This window comes from Marmota flaviventris, chromosome 4 (assembly GCF_047511675.1).
Source record: "Marmota flaviventris isolate mMarFla1 chromosome 4, mMarFla1.hap1, whole genome shotgun sequence".
NCBI classification, from domain to species: Eukaryota; Metazoa; Chordata; class Mammalia; order Rodentia; family Sciuridae; genus Marmota; species Marmota flaviventris.
Window position 1 is genome coordinate 27853147 of NC_092501.1, and position 15088 is coordinate 27868234.

Consider the following 15088-nt stretch of genomic DNA (forward strand, 5'->3'; position numbering starts at 1 on the left):
CTGGGGACTGAAATGGAGCATATTATATTTCCACGCTTGTAATGATTATGTCAGAATGAATTCCAATGTTATGTATAAGTATAATGCACTGATAAAAACATTTTAAAAAATCTTTGACTTGTCAAAGGCGTACTGTATAACTGTTAAAAGAATGAGATAAGCTGGGCATCATGGCACATGGCTGTAATCCCAATTTGGGAGGCTGAGGCATGAGGAGTGCAAGTTCACTAAACTCAGCAACTTAGTGAGGCCCTAAGCAACTTAGCAAAACCCTTTCTCAAAATAAAAAAGGAAAAGGGCTTGGGATTGGCTCAGTGGGAAAGCACTCTGGGTTCAATCCCCAGTACCCAAATAATAATAATAAGTTCTATTATTAAAAGATCATTTGGACCTTTAATTGGCAGTGCTACTTTAAGTAGTGGGAAAACTGAAAAAAAATAAGTGTGTATATGATAGTGATATCCCTTGGGGTTTAGTGTAGAGGGGAGGAAGAGAGTCTTTTCTTTTTTTATATATCCTTTTATACTGTTTGATCTTTTTTTAGGGAGGAAGATTACCAGGGATTAAACTCAGGGGCACTTGACCACTGAGCCACATCCCCAGCTCTATTTTATATTTTTATTTAGAGACAGGGTCTCACTGAGTTGCTTAGCCCCTTGCTTTTACTGAGACTGGCTTTGAACTCACAATCCTCCTGTCTCAGCTTCCCAAGCCATTGGAATTACAGGCGTGCACCACCGCACCCGGCATACTGTTTGATCTTTTAAAAACATGTTCGTGTATTACTTCTAAATTTTTTTTAAAGAGAAAACATCTGTATTACCTTCTAGAACTTCTACAACAAGATACCATAAACTGGATGCCTTTAAATAATAGAAATGTATTGTCTCACAGTTCTGGAGGCTAGAAGTCCAAAATCAATGTTAGCAAAGCCATCATCTCTTTGACACCTGTAGTGAAGAATCCTTCCTTGTTTTATTCCAGCTTCCTCTGGTTTGCCAGCAAACCTTGATGTTCCTTGGCTTACAGTTGCAGCACTTTAATCTGTGCTTCTATCGTCATATGGCATTGTCCCCTTATGTATCCATATTCTTGTGTCTCTTTTAATAATTACACTGCTCATATTGGATTAAGGGCCCACCCATCTCCAGAGCATTCAGCTGATTATATCTTTTGTGACACTATTGCCAATGAGGTCACATTCTGAAATATTAGATGTTACAACTTCAACATATTTTGGGGGAGAGGGGACACAAAATACATGACAAATCTTTGATGTTGATACAGCAAGGAAGCAGGCAGGCTAGTAATTAAAGCTATGGCTATTTCTGAGATAACCAATTTAGAATTTTTTTTTTAAGCTTCAGAAAAAATGCTAAAAGCATGGAAAGAAATGGAAGAAAAGGCCATTCACTATGCTGAGGTAAAAGCACTGAGCTGATTCTTTGAGCTTATTAATTCTTGATGTCTCCCTTAGAAATTGCCTTTGGATTTGATATATAATTTTTTTTTATATATTTGTCATTCTTGAATTTCAGACAGATACCTAGTAGATGCTTTGTATATAGATAAGAAGGTACTGTAATAGATAAAAACAAGGACTTTGGGCAAATTACTTGATTTCATGAAGCTTCAGTTTCTATTATATTATACATGTTATATTTTAGTAGGATTATGAAGATGGGAATTAATAATAAATGGTGGTTATCACTATTATTTTTATGACTTGTTTAGAAAAGACAGCTGCACATCCTGGTTTACCTGGGATAGTCCCAGTTTATACCTGATGTCTTCCTATAATTATCAATAGTAGTGCCTTTCACTCTCAAAATTATACTGGTTTAGACAATAAATTTATATAGCCTGCCAAGGTATAGATCATTCTCCAGGTGGCAGATTCCTTCCGTATCTTGTATGTTTGTCCATGGTCCTAGCTTATTGCTGTCCTTAGGGTCACATTCTGGGGTCAGTAGATATTTCCTGGAGGATATGGGTGGGGTGGTTGATATCCTGAAGCTCAGTTGCAAGCAGTACCGGTTGTTTTGGTAGCTACTTTTTTTGCCTTGTTAGTAACACATCTACCTTTTTGCTTCTTTAGAGGAATAAGAAAATGTTTGTAGTTTAATATTGTCAGGGGAGAAAAAAGAGAAGTATAGGAATAAGTATGTTCTTATGTGAAAGATTGTCAGAATCAAAGGATAAAAAAGTTTTAAAAGAATTAGTGTTTTATATTATTTAGTTCTACTATTACCACAACAGACCATTCTCTATCCTTAAGATCTGAGTTTTGTTTTGTGTTATGTCATAGTAAGTCCATTATTTTCTTCGTGTTTTCATCATATTTTAGGTTGGTGTCATTGGGTACCTTGAGGATCAGATTATGTCTTTGCACACTGAAATCATGGAGCTACAGAAGAGCCCTTATGGAAGACGTCAGGGAGACTTGATGGAATCTCTGTAAGGATGTACTTGTGTTTTGGACTTGATGTCTGTAACTTTTTGTAACATTGTTCTTTCTGCTTTTATCTGGACGGTTTAGCCTCTGTATGGCTCTTTGTTATAGTTTTACTTCCTCTAAATGTATTGGCATCATGTAAAAAGAAAAATATTTCTTAGTCACAGGAAATTTTGGAAATAACTCTTTGGGTTGACCCTCTCTGCCCTTTTTAATTGAAGCATCTTTTTCTTGTGTTAGAAATCTCCAAGTATATCTAAATTACAAACTGTTTCCCTACTTACTATACTTCTGGCCATGCTATCGCTTACCTACTTTAGTGAGTTAACTTCTGAAGTGTCTGGATTAGAAACCAGATTAAATCTTTAATTGCAAGCCGTAGGTTTTACAAATTTCACTGTTTCTGTTGGAAGGATGTTGTATTTGTGGTGGGAGATCAGAGCAGATGTGAAGTATATTAAACTTCACATTTTAGGAACTTGTATTATTCTTGCTTATAACTCAGTGAAATGCTCTGTAATGTTCATTGGTAGTTTATATTTGCTTTAAATGGAATCATTCCAATCACCAGGAGTATTCATTTCAAATTATGGATTATTGAAGTCACTAAACTACTTTCACAGAGAAGCATGTTTTCTCTTTTTTTGTAGGGAACAACATGCAATTGATCTATACAAGCAGTTAAAGCACAGACCTGCAGGTAAGTTACCTCTGTCACAGTACCTGATGGCATTTTAGGAATCTTCAGTAGCCCAAGAAATTTGGGGAATTTTAAATTTTTAATAGGGGGTGTGTGTGTGTGTGTGTGAGAGAAAGAGAAAGAGAGAGAGAGAATATCGAGCAATTCTAGGGCCTATACATGCTAGACAAGTGCTCCACCAATGAGCTACATCCCTAACTCCTAAATTTTAAATTTTTAAAAAAATATTTTTTAGTTGTTGATGGACCTTTATTTTATTTATTTGTATGTGCTTAGAATCAAACCCAGTGCCTCACATATGCAAGTACTCTTCCACTGAGCTACAAACCCAGCCCTAAATTTTAATTTTTTAAAAAGCTACAAAATTACTGTTGAGTATTACCATTGAGATAATGATGGTATAATAGCTTTAAATTTGCAATGATTTAAGAGATTAGAAAGGGAAAGGAATAAGGAAATTGAGGTAGAAAAGTTTTTTAAAAGGAAGTGAAAAGAAGGAATGGAAGAGAAAAAAAGGAACTCAAAGAAGAGAAAGAGGAAGCAGAAATATCTGTGGAAAGATGTGAGTGGTGGGAGAGGGGCACTGCTGCTTAAGATTAGAGAATTTGGAAAGAATTTGATGCAAATTCTATGAATGGTGAGAGAAAGCCCATGTGCTAGGCAAAAGTGATTTACCTTGAAAATGCTGCCTTCATCTGCATTGGTCATTGCTTGTATAATTGGCAAAACAATTCCTTTTGAACATCTGCTAAATATAGAGCATACTCTTCTGGAAAGAGCACAGGTTGGAAATCTGAAGGCTTGAATTCAAGATTGGGTACTTTACTGATCAAATTATCTCAGGCAAATCTTCCCATATCTCATTTTCTTTTTCTATAAAATAGGGTTAAAACCCAGCTTTCCTAACTCAGTTGAGTGTGGTGTAGCAATGTATTTAAGAGGATGTTTGTGAAAATGCTTTGAAGACTGTAAGGTATTAAGCACATTACAAGATATTAAAAATTTGTTAGGAAAGGTGACAGAAGAAATAAAAAGTGAAATTTGTGCCCTAGAATGAAATGTTCTTAATTTCTAAAAAAAGTAGGTTTTATACATTAAAATTTGTGAACACATTACAACGTATGCATGTGAAATTGTGTTTATTTATTCATTCTTTAAAAAAAACCTGGGGATTGAACCCAGGCGTATTAAGACATGTGCATATAGCATTTAGCATGTTTAAGAAAATACAGTATCACTGGAGTGTAGAATTTCAGGAGGAGAAAGATACAGCTGAATCTTAAAGGATCTGGTATGTCATGGTAAAGAGTTTGGATTTCACCATACTGAAAAAGAAAAATCCTAAAAAGTTTTAATCCAGAATGGCATGTTCAAATTAGCATTTTAGAAATGCTACTCCAGGGTATTGTCAATAATGGATTAAAGTATGGCTAGGCTAGTGACAGGAGCATAACTTATGAAATCATTAGGACAATCATAGCTCAGAGCAGGGTGGATTATGAACTAAGGCAAAATTATGAATTTTGACAGTGAGGTAAAGTGGGGGGGAAAGGGCAAGGAGAGGGATTTAGGAGGTATAATTGGTAGTATTGGGTGACAGATTGAATATGGATGGCTGAGGTTGGGTTGGGAGTCATGGATGCCTCCCAAGATTCTGGTGAGAGTATCTGGTTACTTGATGGGACCAGGGAAATATAGGAAGGATAACAGACTAGATAGAAAAAAGAATGTGAGTTCTTTTTTTTTTTTTTTTTTTTTTTAACATATTGATATTAAGGACATTCAAATAGACATGTCTGATAGTTTTGTGTGTGTGTGTGTGTGTGAAGTCTGGGTTACCTGTTTAGCTCTTAGGGTAATAATCAGCCATAAGACTAAAGTGATGATCCTGAAAAAGCAGGATAAGTAAAAAAGCCAAGGTTGGAATCCTAGGGAATACCAACATTTACAAAGTGAATTGAAGCAGAGGAACCTGCAAAGAAGATTGAGAAATGGTCTGAGTACATAGAGGGGATTTTAAGAAAGGAATAAAAGAATTTCAAGGAAAAAGGAATCAGTAGGATCAAATGCTCAGAGATATGGATAATGATGAAAATGTTAATGAAAATATTCAATTGCACATATTTGGTGACCTTGCAAAGTATAACAGAAACCAGATTATATTGTTGAGGAGGGACTGAGACAAGAAGAAATGGAGAAGTCTAGGCCAGAAGTTCTCAAAGTGTAACTCATGGACCCCTGAGGATCCTTGAAATTTTTCAGTCTATGAGGTCAAAATTATTTTTCATAATACTAGGATATTATTTTCCTTTTTTTTTTAATATACTGACATTTCCCACTAAGGGTTCCAAAGCATTGTTGGGTAAGCTGGCTTGCTTCTTAGTATGAATCAAGGCTGTAGGACAAGACTATGCTAATAGTCATATTTTTTTTACAATCATGTATTCATAGGTTTTTAAAAAATTTTTGTAGTAAATGGACAGAATTCATTTATTTATTTTTATGTGGTGCTAAGGGTCGAACCCAGTGCCTCACACATGATAGGCAAGCGCTCTGCTACTGAGCTACAGCCCCAACCCCTATTCATAGTTTTTTTAAAAAGCCAGTTTCATTTAAGAATGATATAGCATTTAAGATATAGCAGTAAAAAATAAATTTTAGTTAAATCTCAGCCCTTGAGTACATATCTTTTTTTTTTTTTTCCCTTGGTACAGAGGATTGAACTCAGGGGCACTCGACCACTGAGCCACATCCACAGCCCTATTATATTTTATTAAGGTTAGAGTCTCACTGAAATTGCTTAGCACCTCACTTTTGCTGAGGCTAGCTTGTTTGTGATCCCTTCCTGCCTCAGCCTCCCGAGTTGTGCTCCACTATGCCTGAATTGACTACGTATCTTCTTAATATATTGTGTGATGAAAAGGGAAGTACTTATAAAGTGCTTCTGCTGTATAGTGAAATATGATGGTTGTCTTAAAACCACTTCACTAATTGTTTACATTAGGTGTCTTGCCTCTTCTTTCATAGAATACCATTTTTACTTGAAAGAATGACTGTCAGCCACACTATGATTAGTGGAAATAAAAAGTGAAGCATGTTTGTGGCTTTAAGGGAAATAACATTGTCATCAATGATAGAATTCCACATTTCAAGCAAAAAATTAGAATTTTGGACACCTTTATCTAACAAATATAGTTTGTTCATTTCTCAGTACTTAAAGACTTATAAGATTTATGAAATCAAAAAGATTTGCAAAATATGTAAAACAATGCCAGTTTACTCACTAAAATTTTGTTTTAGATTACTTTTAATAAAAATGTTACTAGAAATAGTTTATTTTTGTTTTTATTTTTCCGGTAGTGGGGATTGAACCTAGAGACACTGAGTTCAGTGTCCCCTGAGGTACATACCTAGCCATATTATTTTTAAAGTTGTGAAATAGGATCTTGCTAAGTTACCCAGGCTAGACTCAAAATCATAATCCTGCCCCAGCCTCCTGAGTTGCTGAGTCATTGCCACCATACCTAGCAGATTTGTTTTAAGTGAAATTAATACATAAATACTTTAAAATTTATTTTAATTTCTGAAAAACCCTTTGGGTTATTCAAATGTTGAGTTTATGAAATAGTCCTGAGACCAAAAATTATGAGAATTGCTTATCTAGACTATTCTTTTCAGATGTTTGTTTAAGGAAAGAAAAGAGGTGAGGAACTAAAAGGAGATGCCTCAAGGGAGGTTAATTTTCAGTAGGAAGATTTAGCATATTTATATGCTTGGTAGTCAAAAAGCCTGTGTAAAGAAAGTACTGGAACAGATTTGGCTTGGGAGAATAGTGGGAGGGGCTAGCCTGATGCTACTGATATTAAGAGGAGGAATGGGTATAGATACAAATGCGTTTGTGGGAGTGTTAGAAGGTCAAGGTCTTACTGTCTTCTATTCTGAAGTGAGAAATTAGGTTAATTTTAATTCAAGAAGTGATGACTTTAGATTTGAGGACTGTGCTAAAGATTTTTAAAAGCTGGTGTATACAATGGAAGATGTCACTAATCCAGAATATATTAGGAATACAGAGCAAAAGTGAAAATATGTGAATAAGTAGTATTGGAAACAGAGTATACAATAATAGTTTTTTGTTGATAGTAACTAGCTCAGATATAGTTATAGTAACTGACAGAGCAGATGATTGGACTGATCTAGGATTAGGATTTTATTGATGGAATAGAAAAGATAAAAATGTTAGAGATAGTAACTAGGGACTCAAGTGACAAGTTATGATTGAAGATTCAAAATAAAACAAGTCTTAATTCTTTTTTCTTTAATCAGTAAATATTTGACTTCTAGTCTTCTGATCAATAAATCACACATATAATACACATACACACACACACACACTATACACAAACACATTTAACTTTTTCGTATATAATTACCACTGAGTTCAGAGATAGAGTACTTACCTTGCACATATGAGGCACTGTGTTCGATCCTCAGCACCACATAAAAATAAATAAAGATATTGCGTCCATCTTAAAAAAAAAAAAAAAGGAACTAGAAATAGGTAAAATTAATTAAAAATAAAGGTTAGTTTCTTTAAAAAAAAAAAAAAATTACCACTGAGCTATATCCCTAGCCCTTGAATTTATTTGTAGATAATCTTAAAGCCTTTATCTAATTTTTAATTTAATAATGGAGGTATTTATTAATTTCATATTTTTAGGAGTTTTCAAGGAATTTGTTATTTAGAGGCTGATATGTTCTATAAAAGAGAGGTTATGCCCACTGACCAAAGTCTTTTATAGATCACTCCTACAGCGATAGCACAGAGATGGTGAAGATCATTGTGCATACTGTGCAGAGTCAGGACCGTGTTCTCAAGGAGCTCTTTGGTCATCTGAGGTAGAAAAATTGCTTTATTTCTTTTCTAAAAAGCCAGTATAAGTATACACATATATTGTTCTTTTCAGGTAATATGTTCTTTTTCAAGCACAATACCTTTCTTTGGCAACTATACTAGGCCAAAGAAAATTCTGGCAATATATTGGATAACTTGACCACAGTTGCATATACTTATAAATATTATTTGTATGTGTTCCTTTGGAGCTCAGTCATTAAATGTGATGCTAATTATGGTTCATTTCTCCAACTGGGTGTGGAGTATGGTGTACCGTACCATTTTGAGGGATGTGACAGTATCTGACACTGATTTAATCTCTCCAGCAAGTTGTTGGGCTGTAAGCAGAAGATTATTGATCTACTCCCCAAAGTGGAAGTGGCCCTCAGTGACATCAAAGAAGCTGACAATACTGTCATGTTTATGCAGGGAAAAAGGCAGAAAGAAATATGGCATCTCCTTAAAATTGCCTGTGTAAGTAATTATTAATGAATCATTTAATGTGACATTAAGTTACAGTTATTCTCTACAAAAAGGGATTTTTATCAGCATGAGCTGTGTCCTCTTGATGAAATGTACTTTGTATTGAATTGATGTTCATGTTCCTTGCCTAGTGTCTGACTAGCAACCAAGGTGCAGGGCTTCTGTATTATCACTCTCCTTTGCAGTCCCTCTGTTTTTATAGTCCTCCTGGCCCTGGATCACTATGGTATTGCAAACCAACTTGAGGAGAGACATGATGCACAAATTAATGAAACCAGCCTTTGTTCACCTGGGCTTTTCCCTCCAATTAAAGTGGTTTTAGAAGAGTAGACATTTGGTTTTAGTCAATGAAGAAAAGGGCCAAGAACATGATAGGTAGTAGGGGTGTATAAAGGTAGGAAAAGTTTTATTAAGAAATATTCTGGTTGTCATATAAGTAGTGATAGAAATGTAAAGTTGTATATGATAAGAAAAATTGTGTGAATCAGCAGAGGTGCTGCATATAATCTTGTTGATTTTAATCCCCTTTCAGACACAGAGTTCTGCCCGGTCCCTTGTTGGATCCAGTCTAGAAGGTGCAGTAAACCCTCAGTCATCAGCATGGCTGCCAACTTTAGCAGAACGTGAACAGCCTCTGTCATGCGTGGTAACTCCTCAAGATGGGTGGGTTCACTTTGTAACAATAGATAGTTGTTTTTTCAGAGCAGTTGTAGAAATGAGGCAATAGAATATAGTGGTTAAGGAAGTCGTCAATGCCTTCAGACCAGGTTTGAGTCTTGACTCTCCCTTTCTAATAATCTTGGGCAATTTACTTGAATTTTTAATTCTTTTTTTTTTAGCCTGTAAAATGAGAATGTCTTAGAATTGCTGTGAAAGTTTGATTGGACAATGTATATAAAATGCTGGGAAGTAAATATTTAGCAATTATTACTTATAATTATTAGCTCAATACAAGTTCTAAGACCTGTAATCATTTTTCTCTAGAAGAAATTTTGCATTTATCATTTTGGGGTCCTTGATTGCCCTTTTAATAAATTGTTGAGATCGATTTTACTTTATAACTTAATATTTCTAAAAATCAGACTTTTTTCAGTGCCTTAAATCAATTTTGCAAATAGGATCTCAAGTTTGAAGGCCTGTATTTTCTTTTATTAGTTCCTACTCTTCTACTAAAAGCTGAATGACTATTAATCTCTATTATTTTCTTATAAGATGTGTCATAATCAGAGCCAGTGGCTCTTTTCTAGCTTATGTATTGTCACTTTTCTCACAACTCTAATGGAGCTCTCTACAGCACTAGCATTTCCTGCAATCTCCTCCAGTAATTAGTTTTACAGAAGTACAGCCATTGTTACATCACTGCTCAGGTGGTCATGCAGTTGCACACTTTGTACTCTTTTTATGAGAGAAAAAACACATAGCAGGAAGGCAAGCTGATATCTGGTATTTTATTTTTTTAAGGATATATCTTGGGATCATTATAGATTTGGCCCAATGTATGTATGATACATCTACAAGTATAGTATAGGTTATAATTAATTATATAGACTTTAGGAAACATTCTGTTAGAGTTCAAGGAAGTAAATTTTATTACATTTTTAACCTTTTGCTTTCATTAAATAGGTTTTTTAGGGGATGCTAGTGTCACCTCTACAAGTAATTTCCAATAGGAGGTTGTGGTTGTTTGCAGAAGTGTACCTAATGGGCTTTTAAAATATATTTTCTGTAGAAATATATTATTAAAGGAAACTTATTTTAGTTTTAACTACCAAGGATTAGGGGCCGTTAGCCTGTTTTTCCATCCATTGAATAAGAGTTGAATCAGCATTTTGTTCTAAGCTAATAGTGGCTATAATCCTGGCCTAGAACTGACTAAGGTAGAGGAGGGACTGAGGTTTGGTAAGAGGAAAGTGTGAAGGAGAAAATCTGAACCAGGGTCTCCATCAAATTGAAACTTCCAGGATACATCATGGTTCTAGGTGGCTCTCCTATCCCACTGTTTTCTTCTGTGATTCTCTGTGATTTCCTTTTCATTTCTTCTGTGATTTCCTTTTCATTTCTATCATCTGTAGTTTGCAACCAGTTTTTCACCTTCCCTGATCTCTGCAGAAGAGATTGTACTTTTGAATCTTCTCTCCTACATTTGTGTTTGTGAAGTAAGCATGCTAGTGTTTTTGCTATTTGTAAAAGGAAACATTCCAGAAATAAATTTTGTCTGCACCACAAGGATCTTTCTCCCTGACACCCAGTTAGCATTTTGAGGGGAGAAAATTGTGTGTGTGTGCGCACACATACTATTTATGTTTCAGAGGAAAGTGTGATTGAAGTTTAGTGGACTTATTATGAAAGTTAGGCAGTTATAGTGGACTTATTATTAAAGTTAGGCGCAGGCAGCAGAGACTCTGGCCCTAGATGGGAGGGAAGAAACTATAAAGAGTATAGGAGTCAGCTGCTTTGGGTGCTGGGCTATAGGAAGGGCAGTGATCTTCCTGACCTAGAAGAACAGAAAGTAGAATTCATATGCCCCTTTGCTGAATTTGAAAATATTTAATTCTTTTATCCCACAGGGAGACTTTAGCACAAATGATAGAAGAAAATTTGAACTGTCTTGGCCATTTAAGCACTATTATTCGTGAAGTAAATGAGGAACAGGGCAGTAGTATGATGGTAAGTTTTGTGTGGATATGGGTGTGTATTTTAGGTATGCTGGATACGAAGGGTTAAGTTTCTGTGCTAGCCTTATGTGGCATTCAGGATACATGTAGGGAATAGAAGCAGAGGAAAAAGTATATGAGGAGTATCCTCAAACTCAAATCCCCATTTTTGTTATTCAGATGTATACTTAGGATTATGTCATCAGTAAATATAAACAATTTTGGTCAAATTAAGCTTTCTTTGCAGTGTGATCACTGAAATAGAATGGTTCAGCAATGAATTTTATCCAATAAGATGGGACTTGTACTATAATTCTAATATAGTCCCTGCTGCATATAAAATGAATTATGTTAAGATAGTTGTAGTTAATAAAAGTAACTAGGTTAAGATTTGGTTACTATATTGGTTCATTAAAACTTGAATAAACTACAATAAAATGTTTACTGAATTAACTTTTACAGCATTTAGTCTCAATATCAACTTTTTCATCAGAATAATTATTTGCCTCAAATTTTTATGAAAAGTCTTTAAAATATTTTTAAGATGACCAAAAAATGAGGATAAGCTAAACTACAATTTGTAACTTCTGTGTTTTTGCTTTTTTAACCTTTGATTATAAAATATCCAAACATACAAAAAACTTCAAGAACATCCATGTACTTATCACTTATAGTCAACTTCTAATTTTAACTTTTTCATGCCTGGTTTTAGAATCTTGATTGGAGTTGGCTAACAGAATGACTTGCTACTTATTCACTGTCCTCAAACCTATGGAAGTTGTTGCTGCACATGTTGGAAGTTGGTTTTTCCTCTATGAAGCTATTCTTCTTCACACACCAGTCAGTGGAAGCAATGACTGTGATCAAAAACTACCAAGATTTTACAAGCACATTATCCTGATTTTTGAATAAAGTAAACTTGCAAACAGGATTTTATTTTTTATAAAGTCACTGGACATATTTAGATTTTTGTTTTAATACTATAGCTACTTTGGAGCATCATTGGAGCTTCTTCAAATCCGGTAAAACATTACTTGTTTAACTGACAATAGTACCTTCTAAAGTTTTAATTTTTAGGTATAAGGCCGTAGTATTGTACATAGAACATGCATTTTAAGTAAAAGTGTATACTTATGTTTCTGTGGAAGAAACTGTTCACAAGTTACTTCTTGAAAAATAAGCCTTACTTCCTTGTGTTGCACTCATTAAGTGTCTTCCTGGCATAAGGAGTTGGCTCGATCCCATTTTTAATTTTACTACATATTTTAACAGTGTCCCCTTCTTACAGAAGGGATTGTGCATCTGTGCCTTTCATACCAGTTGAATGATAAAATATGTTGTGCGCTATATGTATATGTATTTAAGATGTACATTTAATAATATCAAAGACATACCTGTTAATTTATAATGTATTTGAAAATTTATGTTTTTTTTTTCATTTGTAAAAATGGGTTGTTTAAACAATCAAGTCTTGTCATACAAGTTTATAAGGTCTACATTCCCTTATCTGAAATTGTAATTTCAAAAACCAAGAAGCTTTGAAAACAAGGTTTTCATAAGTTTGGTGACAAAATTAATTTGCTTTCAAATCTAATCTGAACTGATATTGAATCTGTTTATCCCATTTAGTGTGAATATTCATGTAATTTGCTGCAGAAATATTAACATTTTTGATTATTGGGGGGGTGGAATTATGTCACAGACTCTTGAGGGTTAATGTAGTATGTTACATGCACTAAATTCCTTTCTAAAGTCTGAAAATTTTATGATTCTGAAACATCTGGCCCCAAGGCTTTCAGATAAAGGATGTGGATCTCTATCTTCTGTTAAATAATTTAGAAGGTATTATGTGTTTTAAAAAATGTGAAATGCTTTTATATTTTAGTTTTTCACTTTGTATATTAAACAATTTTTAAATTCCATTTTGAATTTCTACTCATTACAAGAACCAGTTTATAATATAACAGTTGAATATGGAATTTGGGAAAATATGAAGGTTCATGGAGTAAAATTGGAGCACAGAATTATGTGATAGGCTATCAAGTATGGTAAATATTGGGCAACTTCTTTAATATAGTGGTTTCCCTTTGTTTCTCTAAAGATAGTAATTCCATCCCTACCAGCTATTATAACAGGTAGTCTCTATTATAGTTTCCCTAGTTCTAAAAGGCTTTAATAATAAACATTACTGAGTACCTGTTGCTCAGAAGATATTAGTCTAGATATTAAGATCAGAAACAACACAGGCAGTTCAATAAAAATACTTACCTGGAAGTCTGAACATTGATGGCTATTGTTCAAGAATTTTTTTCAGCAATCATTCATTTTCTAAATATCGTTGTAATAATTGAGTAAAGATTTGCTACATGGTGGGGTCCATTTTGCTGATATGTGGATAGGGTCTTATCCAGACAGCTTGATCTACCTGGTTTGGACAGGTGCTATTAGTCAGAACAGACTGTTAAATAACTCCAAACTTGCGTGGACTACTTTGTGTGGACTACTCTTTTGGGGGGGTAATAACTTTTCAAAGTTGAATGAAAGTTGTGAACTCTAGTCTAAGCAATATTATGACAAATTAAGAGAAATGTATACACAAAACCCAGGGGCTGGAGCAAATTGTTTTTCATTCATTTTGCTTTTTTGGAAGTTAAGGTAGCTAAGCTCTGCAAATACCATTTATCTAGGAGCAGACAAGAACCCAGACATTTCTAGGTAATAAAATCAAATGAATGGCACAGGTAAGTGTATTTATCAAAAGGAGTAGCTACAGTTATCTCATTCTATTTACCTTTTCTCACTTCCACTGCTAATAACTACTGTTATAACTTTGGACCTGTAGTTTCCTAATCCCATAAGGTCCCAGCCTCCAGTTTGTCTCCACTTTCAGCCATTTTGCAGATTCATTGGCTCTAAAATATTACGTCCCTCTATTTCCCTGCCCAAGAGATTAGGAGTTCCAACTCTAGTCTATCTTGTGCAGATGTGGCCACACCAGGCAGGCTACTGTCCTCTCAAGGCTTACACCAACTTATTCAAATATGAATGTCCTTATTTATTTCCCTCGTAGTCATCCACCTCACTAAAACCTTACCCTGTCCTTTCCCCCTTTTTATTTTTGGTAATATATGCACATGGTGCAGAATTCTTGAAGAACAGAAGAAAATGCAGGGGGGGAAAAGTATTTCTGTTGGTTAGCCAACCAGTCCCCCTATCAGTAGGACAATGCATTCTATACTTTCTAGATCTTGTCCTAGACTAGCCTACTAAACCACACCTTACTATCATAAAAGATGTTAAGGAACCTCAGTCACTTCTTTTTGGTCTCCCTGGAGGACAGGTCCCCAAGCACCGCAAATATTTTGCCCATTTTATTCCTGTTTTCTCTGTGGCCTTCATAAAACCCTAGTCAGTCAGCATTCTAGCACATAAAAAATAAACAATAACTTGGCGAGTGAATGATGCAGTTAGATCGGAATAGCTTCTTCGTCTGAACTTAAATAGGACTTTCTTTGAAACAAGCAGGTTACTCCTGAAATGCAGAGTCTGAGCCAAAACCACGTGCTTGCCCCACACATTAGAAGTGGCCATATACCACAAAGGATATTAAAAAGTAACAGCTCGACACTTAAAGTGAGGAAGTAGGTTTTCTGCAAAAGAACTGAGAAGTCTCCTATTCAAGTGGCCCTTTCCATTCCTCTGCCTCCCTGCTAGTCCAGACTACCAATTTATCTTCTAGAGCAGCTGATAAGTAGTACATGGAAAAGGACCTGACGCTCCTTCGCAAGGCATTGCGCAGCCTAGAGGCTGGGAGAATTTTGTCCCGCCTGCTCCCCGTCTAGCTAGTCACGGAGGGGCGCTGCGTCTGTGTGCGTCCCCGCGCAGCCGCAGTGCCGGCGAGTGGG

At 35.1% G+C, this 15088-nt stretch overlaps 1 protein-coding gene across 2 annotated transcripts in view; it reads left to right on the forward strand.

Moving 5' to 3' along the window:
- Positions 1–13105, forward strand: part of Chuk (component of inhibitor of nuclear factor kappa B kinase complex) — a 43236-nt gene extending 30131 nt beyond the window's left edge. Inside the window, exons 14-21 of one of the 2 annotated variants that reach the window (XM_027930033.3) lie at positions 1362–1423; positions 2348–2457; positions 3106–3155; positions 7955–8051; positions 8373–8520; positions 9062–9192; positions 11097–11196; positions 11896–13105. In XM_027930033.3, the coding sequence (XP_027785834.1) occupies positions 1362–1423; positions 2348–2457; positions 3106–3155; positions 7955–8051; positions 8373–8520; positions 9062–9192; positions 11097–11196; positions 11896–11925 (728 nt within the window). In that variant the 3' untranslated portion in view covers positions 11926–13105. The remainder of the gene's footprint in view (positions 1–1361; positions 1424–2347; positions 2458–3105; positions 3156–7954; positions 8052–8372; positions 8521–9061; positions 9193–11096; positions 11197–11895) is intronic. The other variant, XM_027930034.3, reaches the window with a different exon arrangement.
- The last annotated feature ends 1983 nt before the right edge of the window (positions 13106–15088 follow it).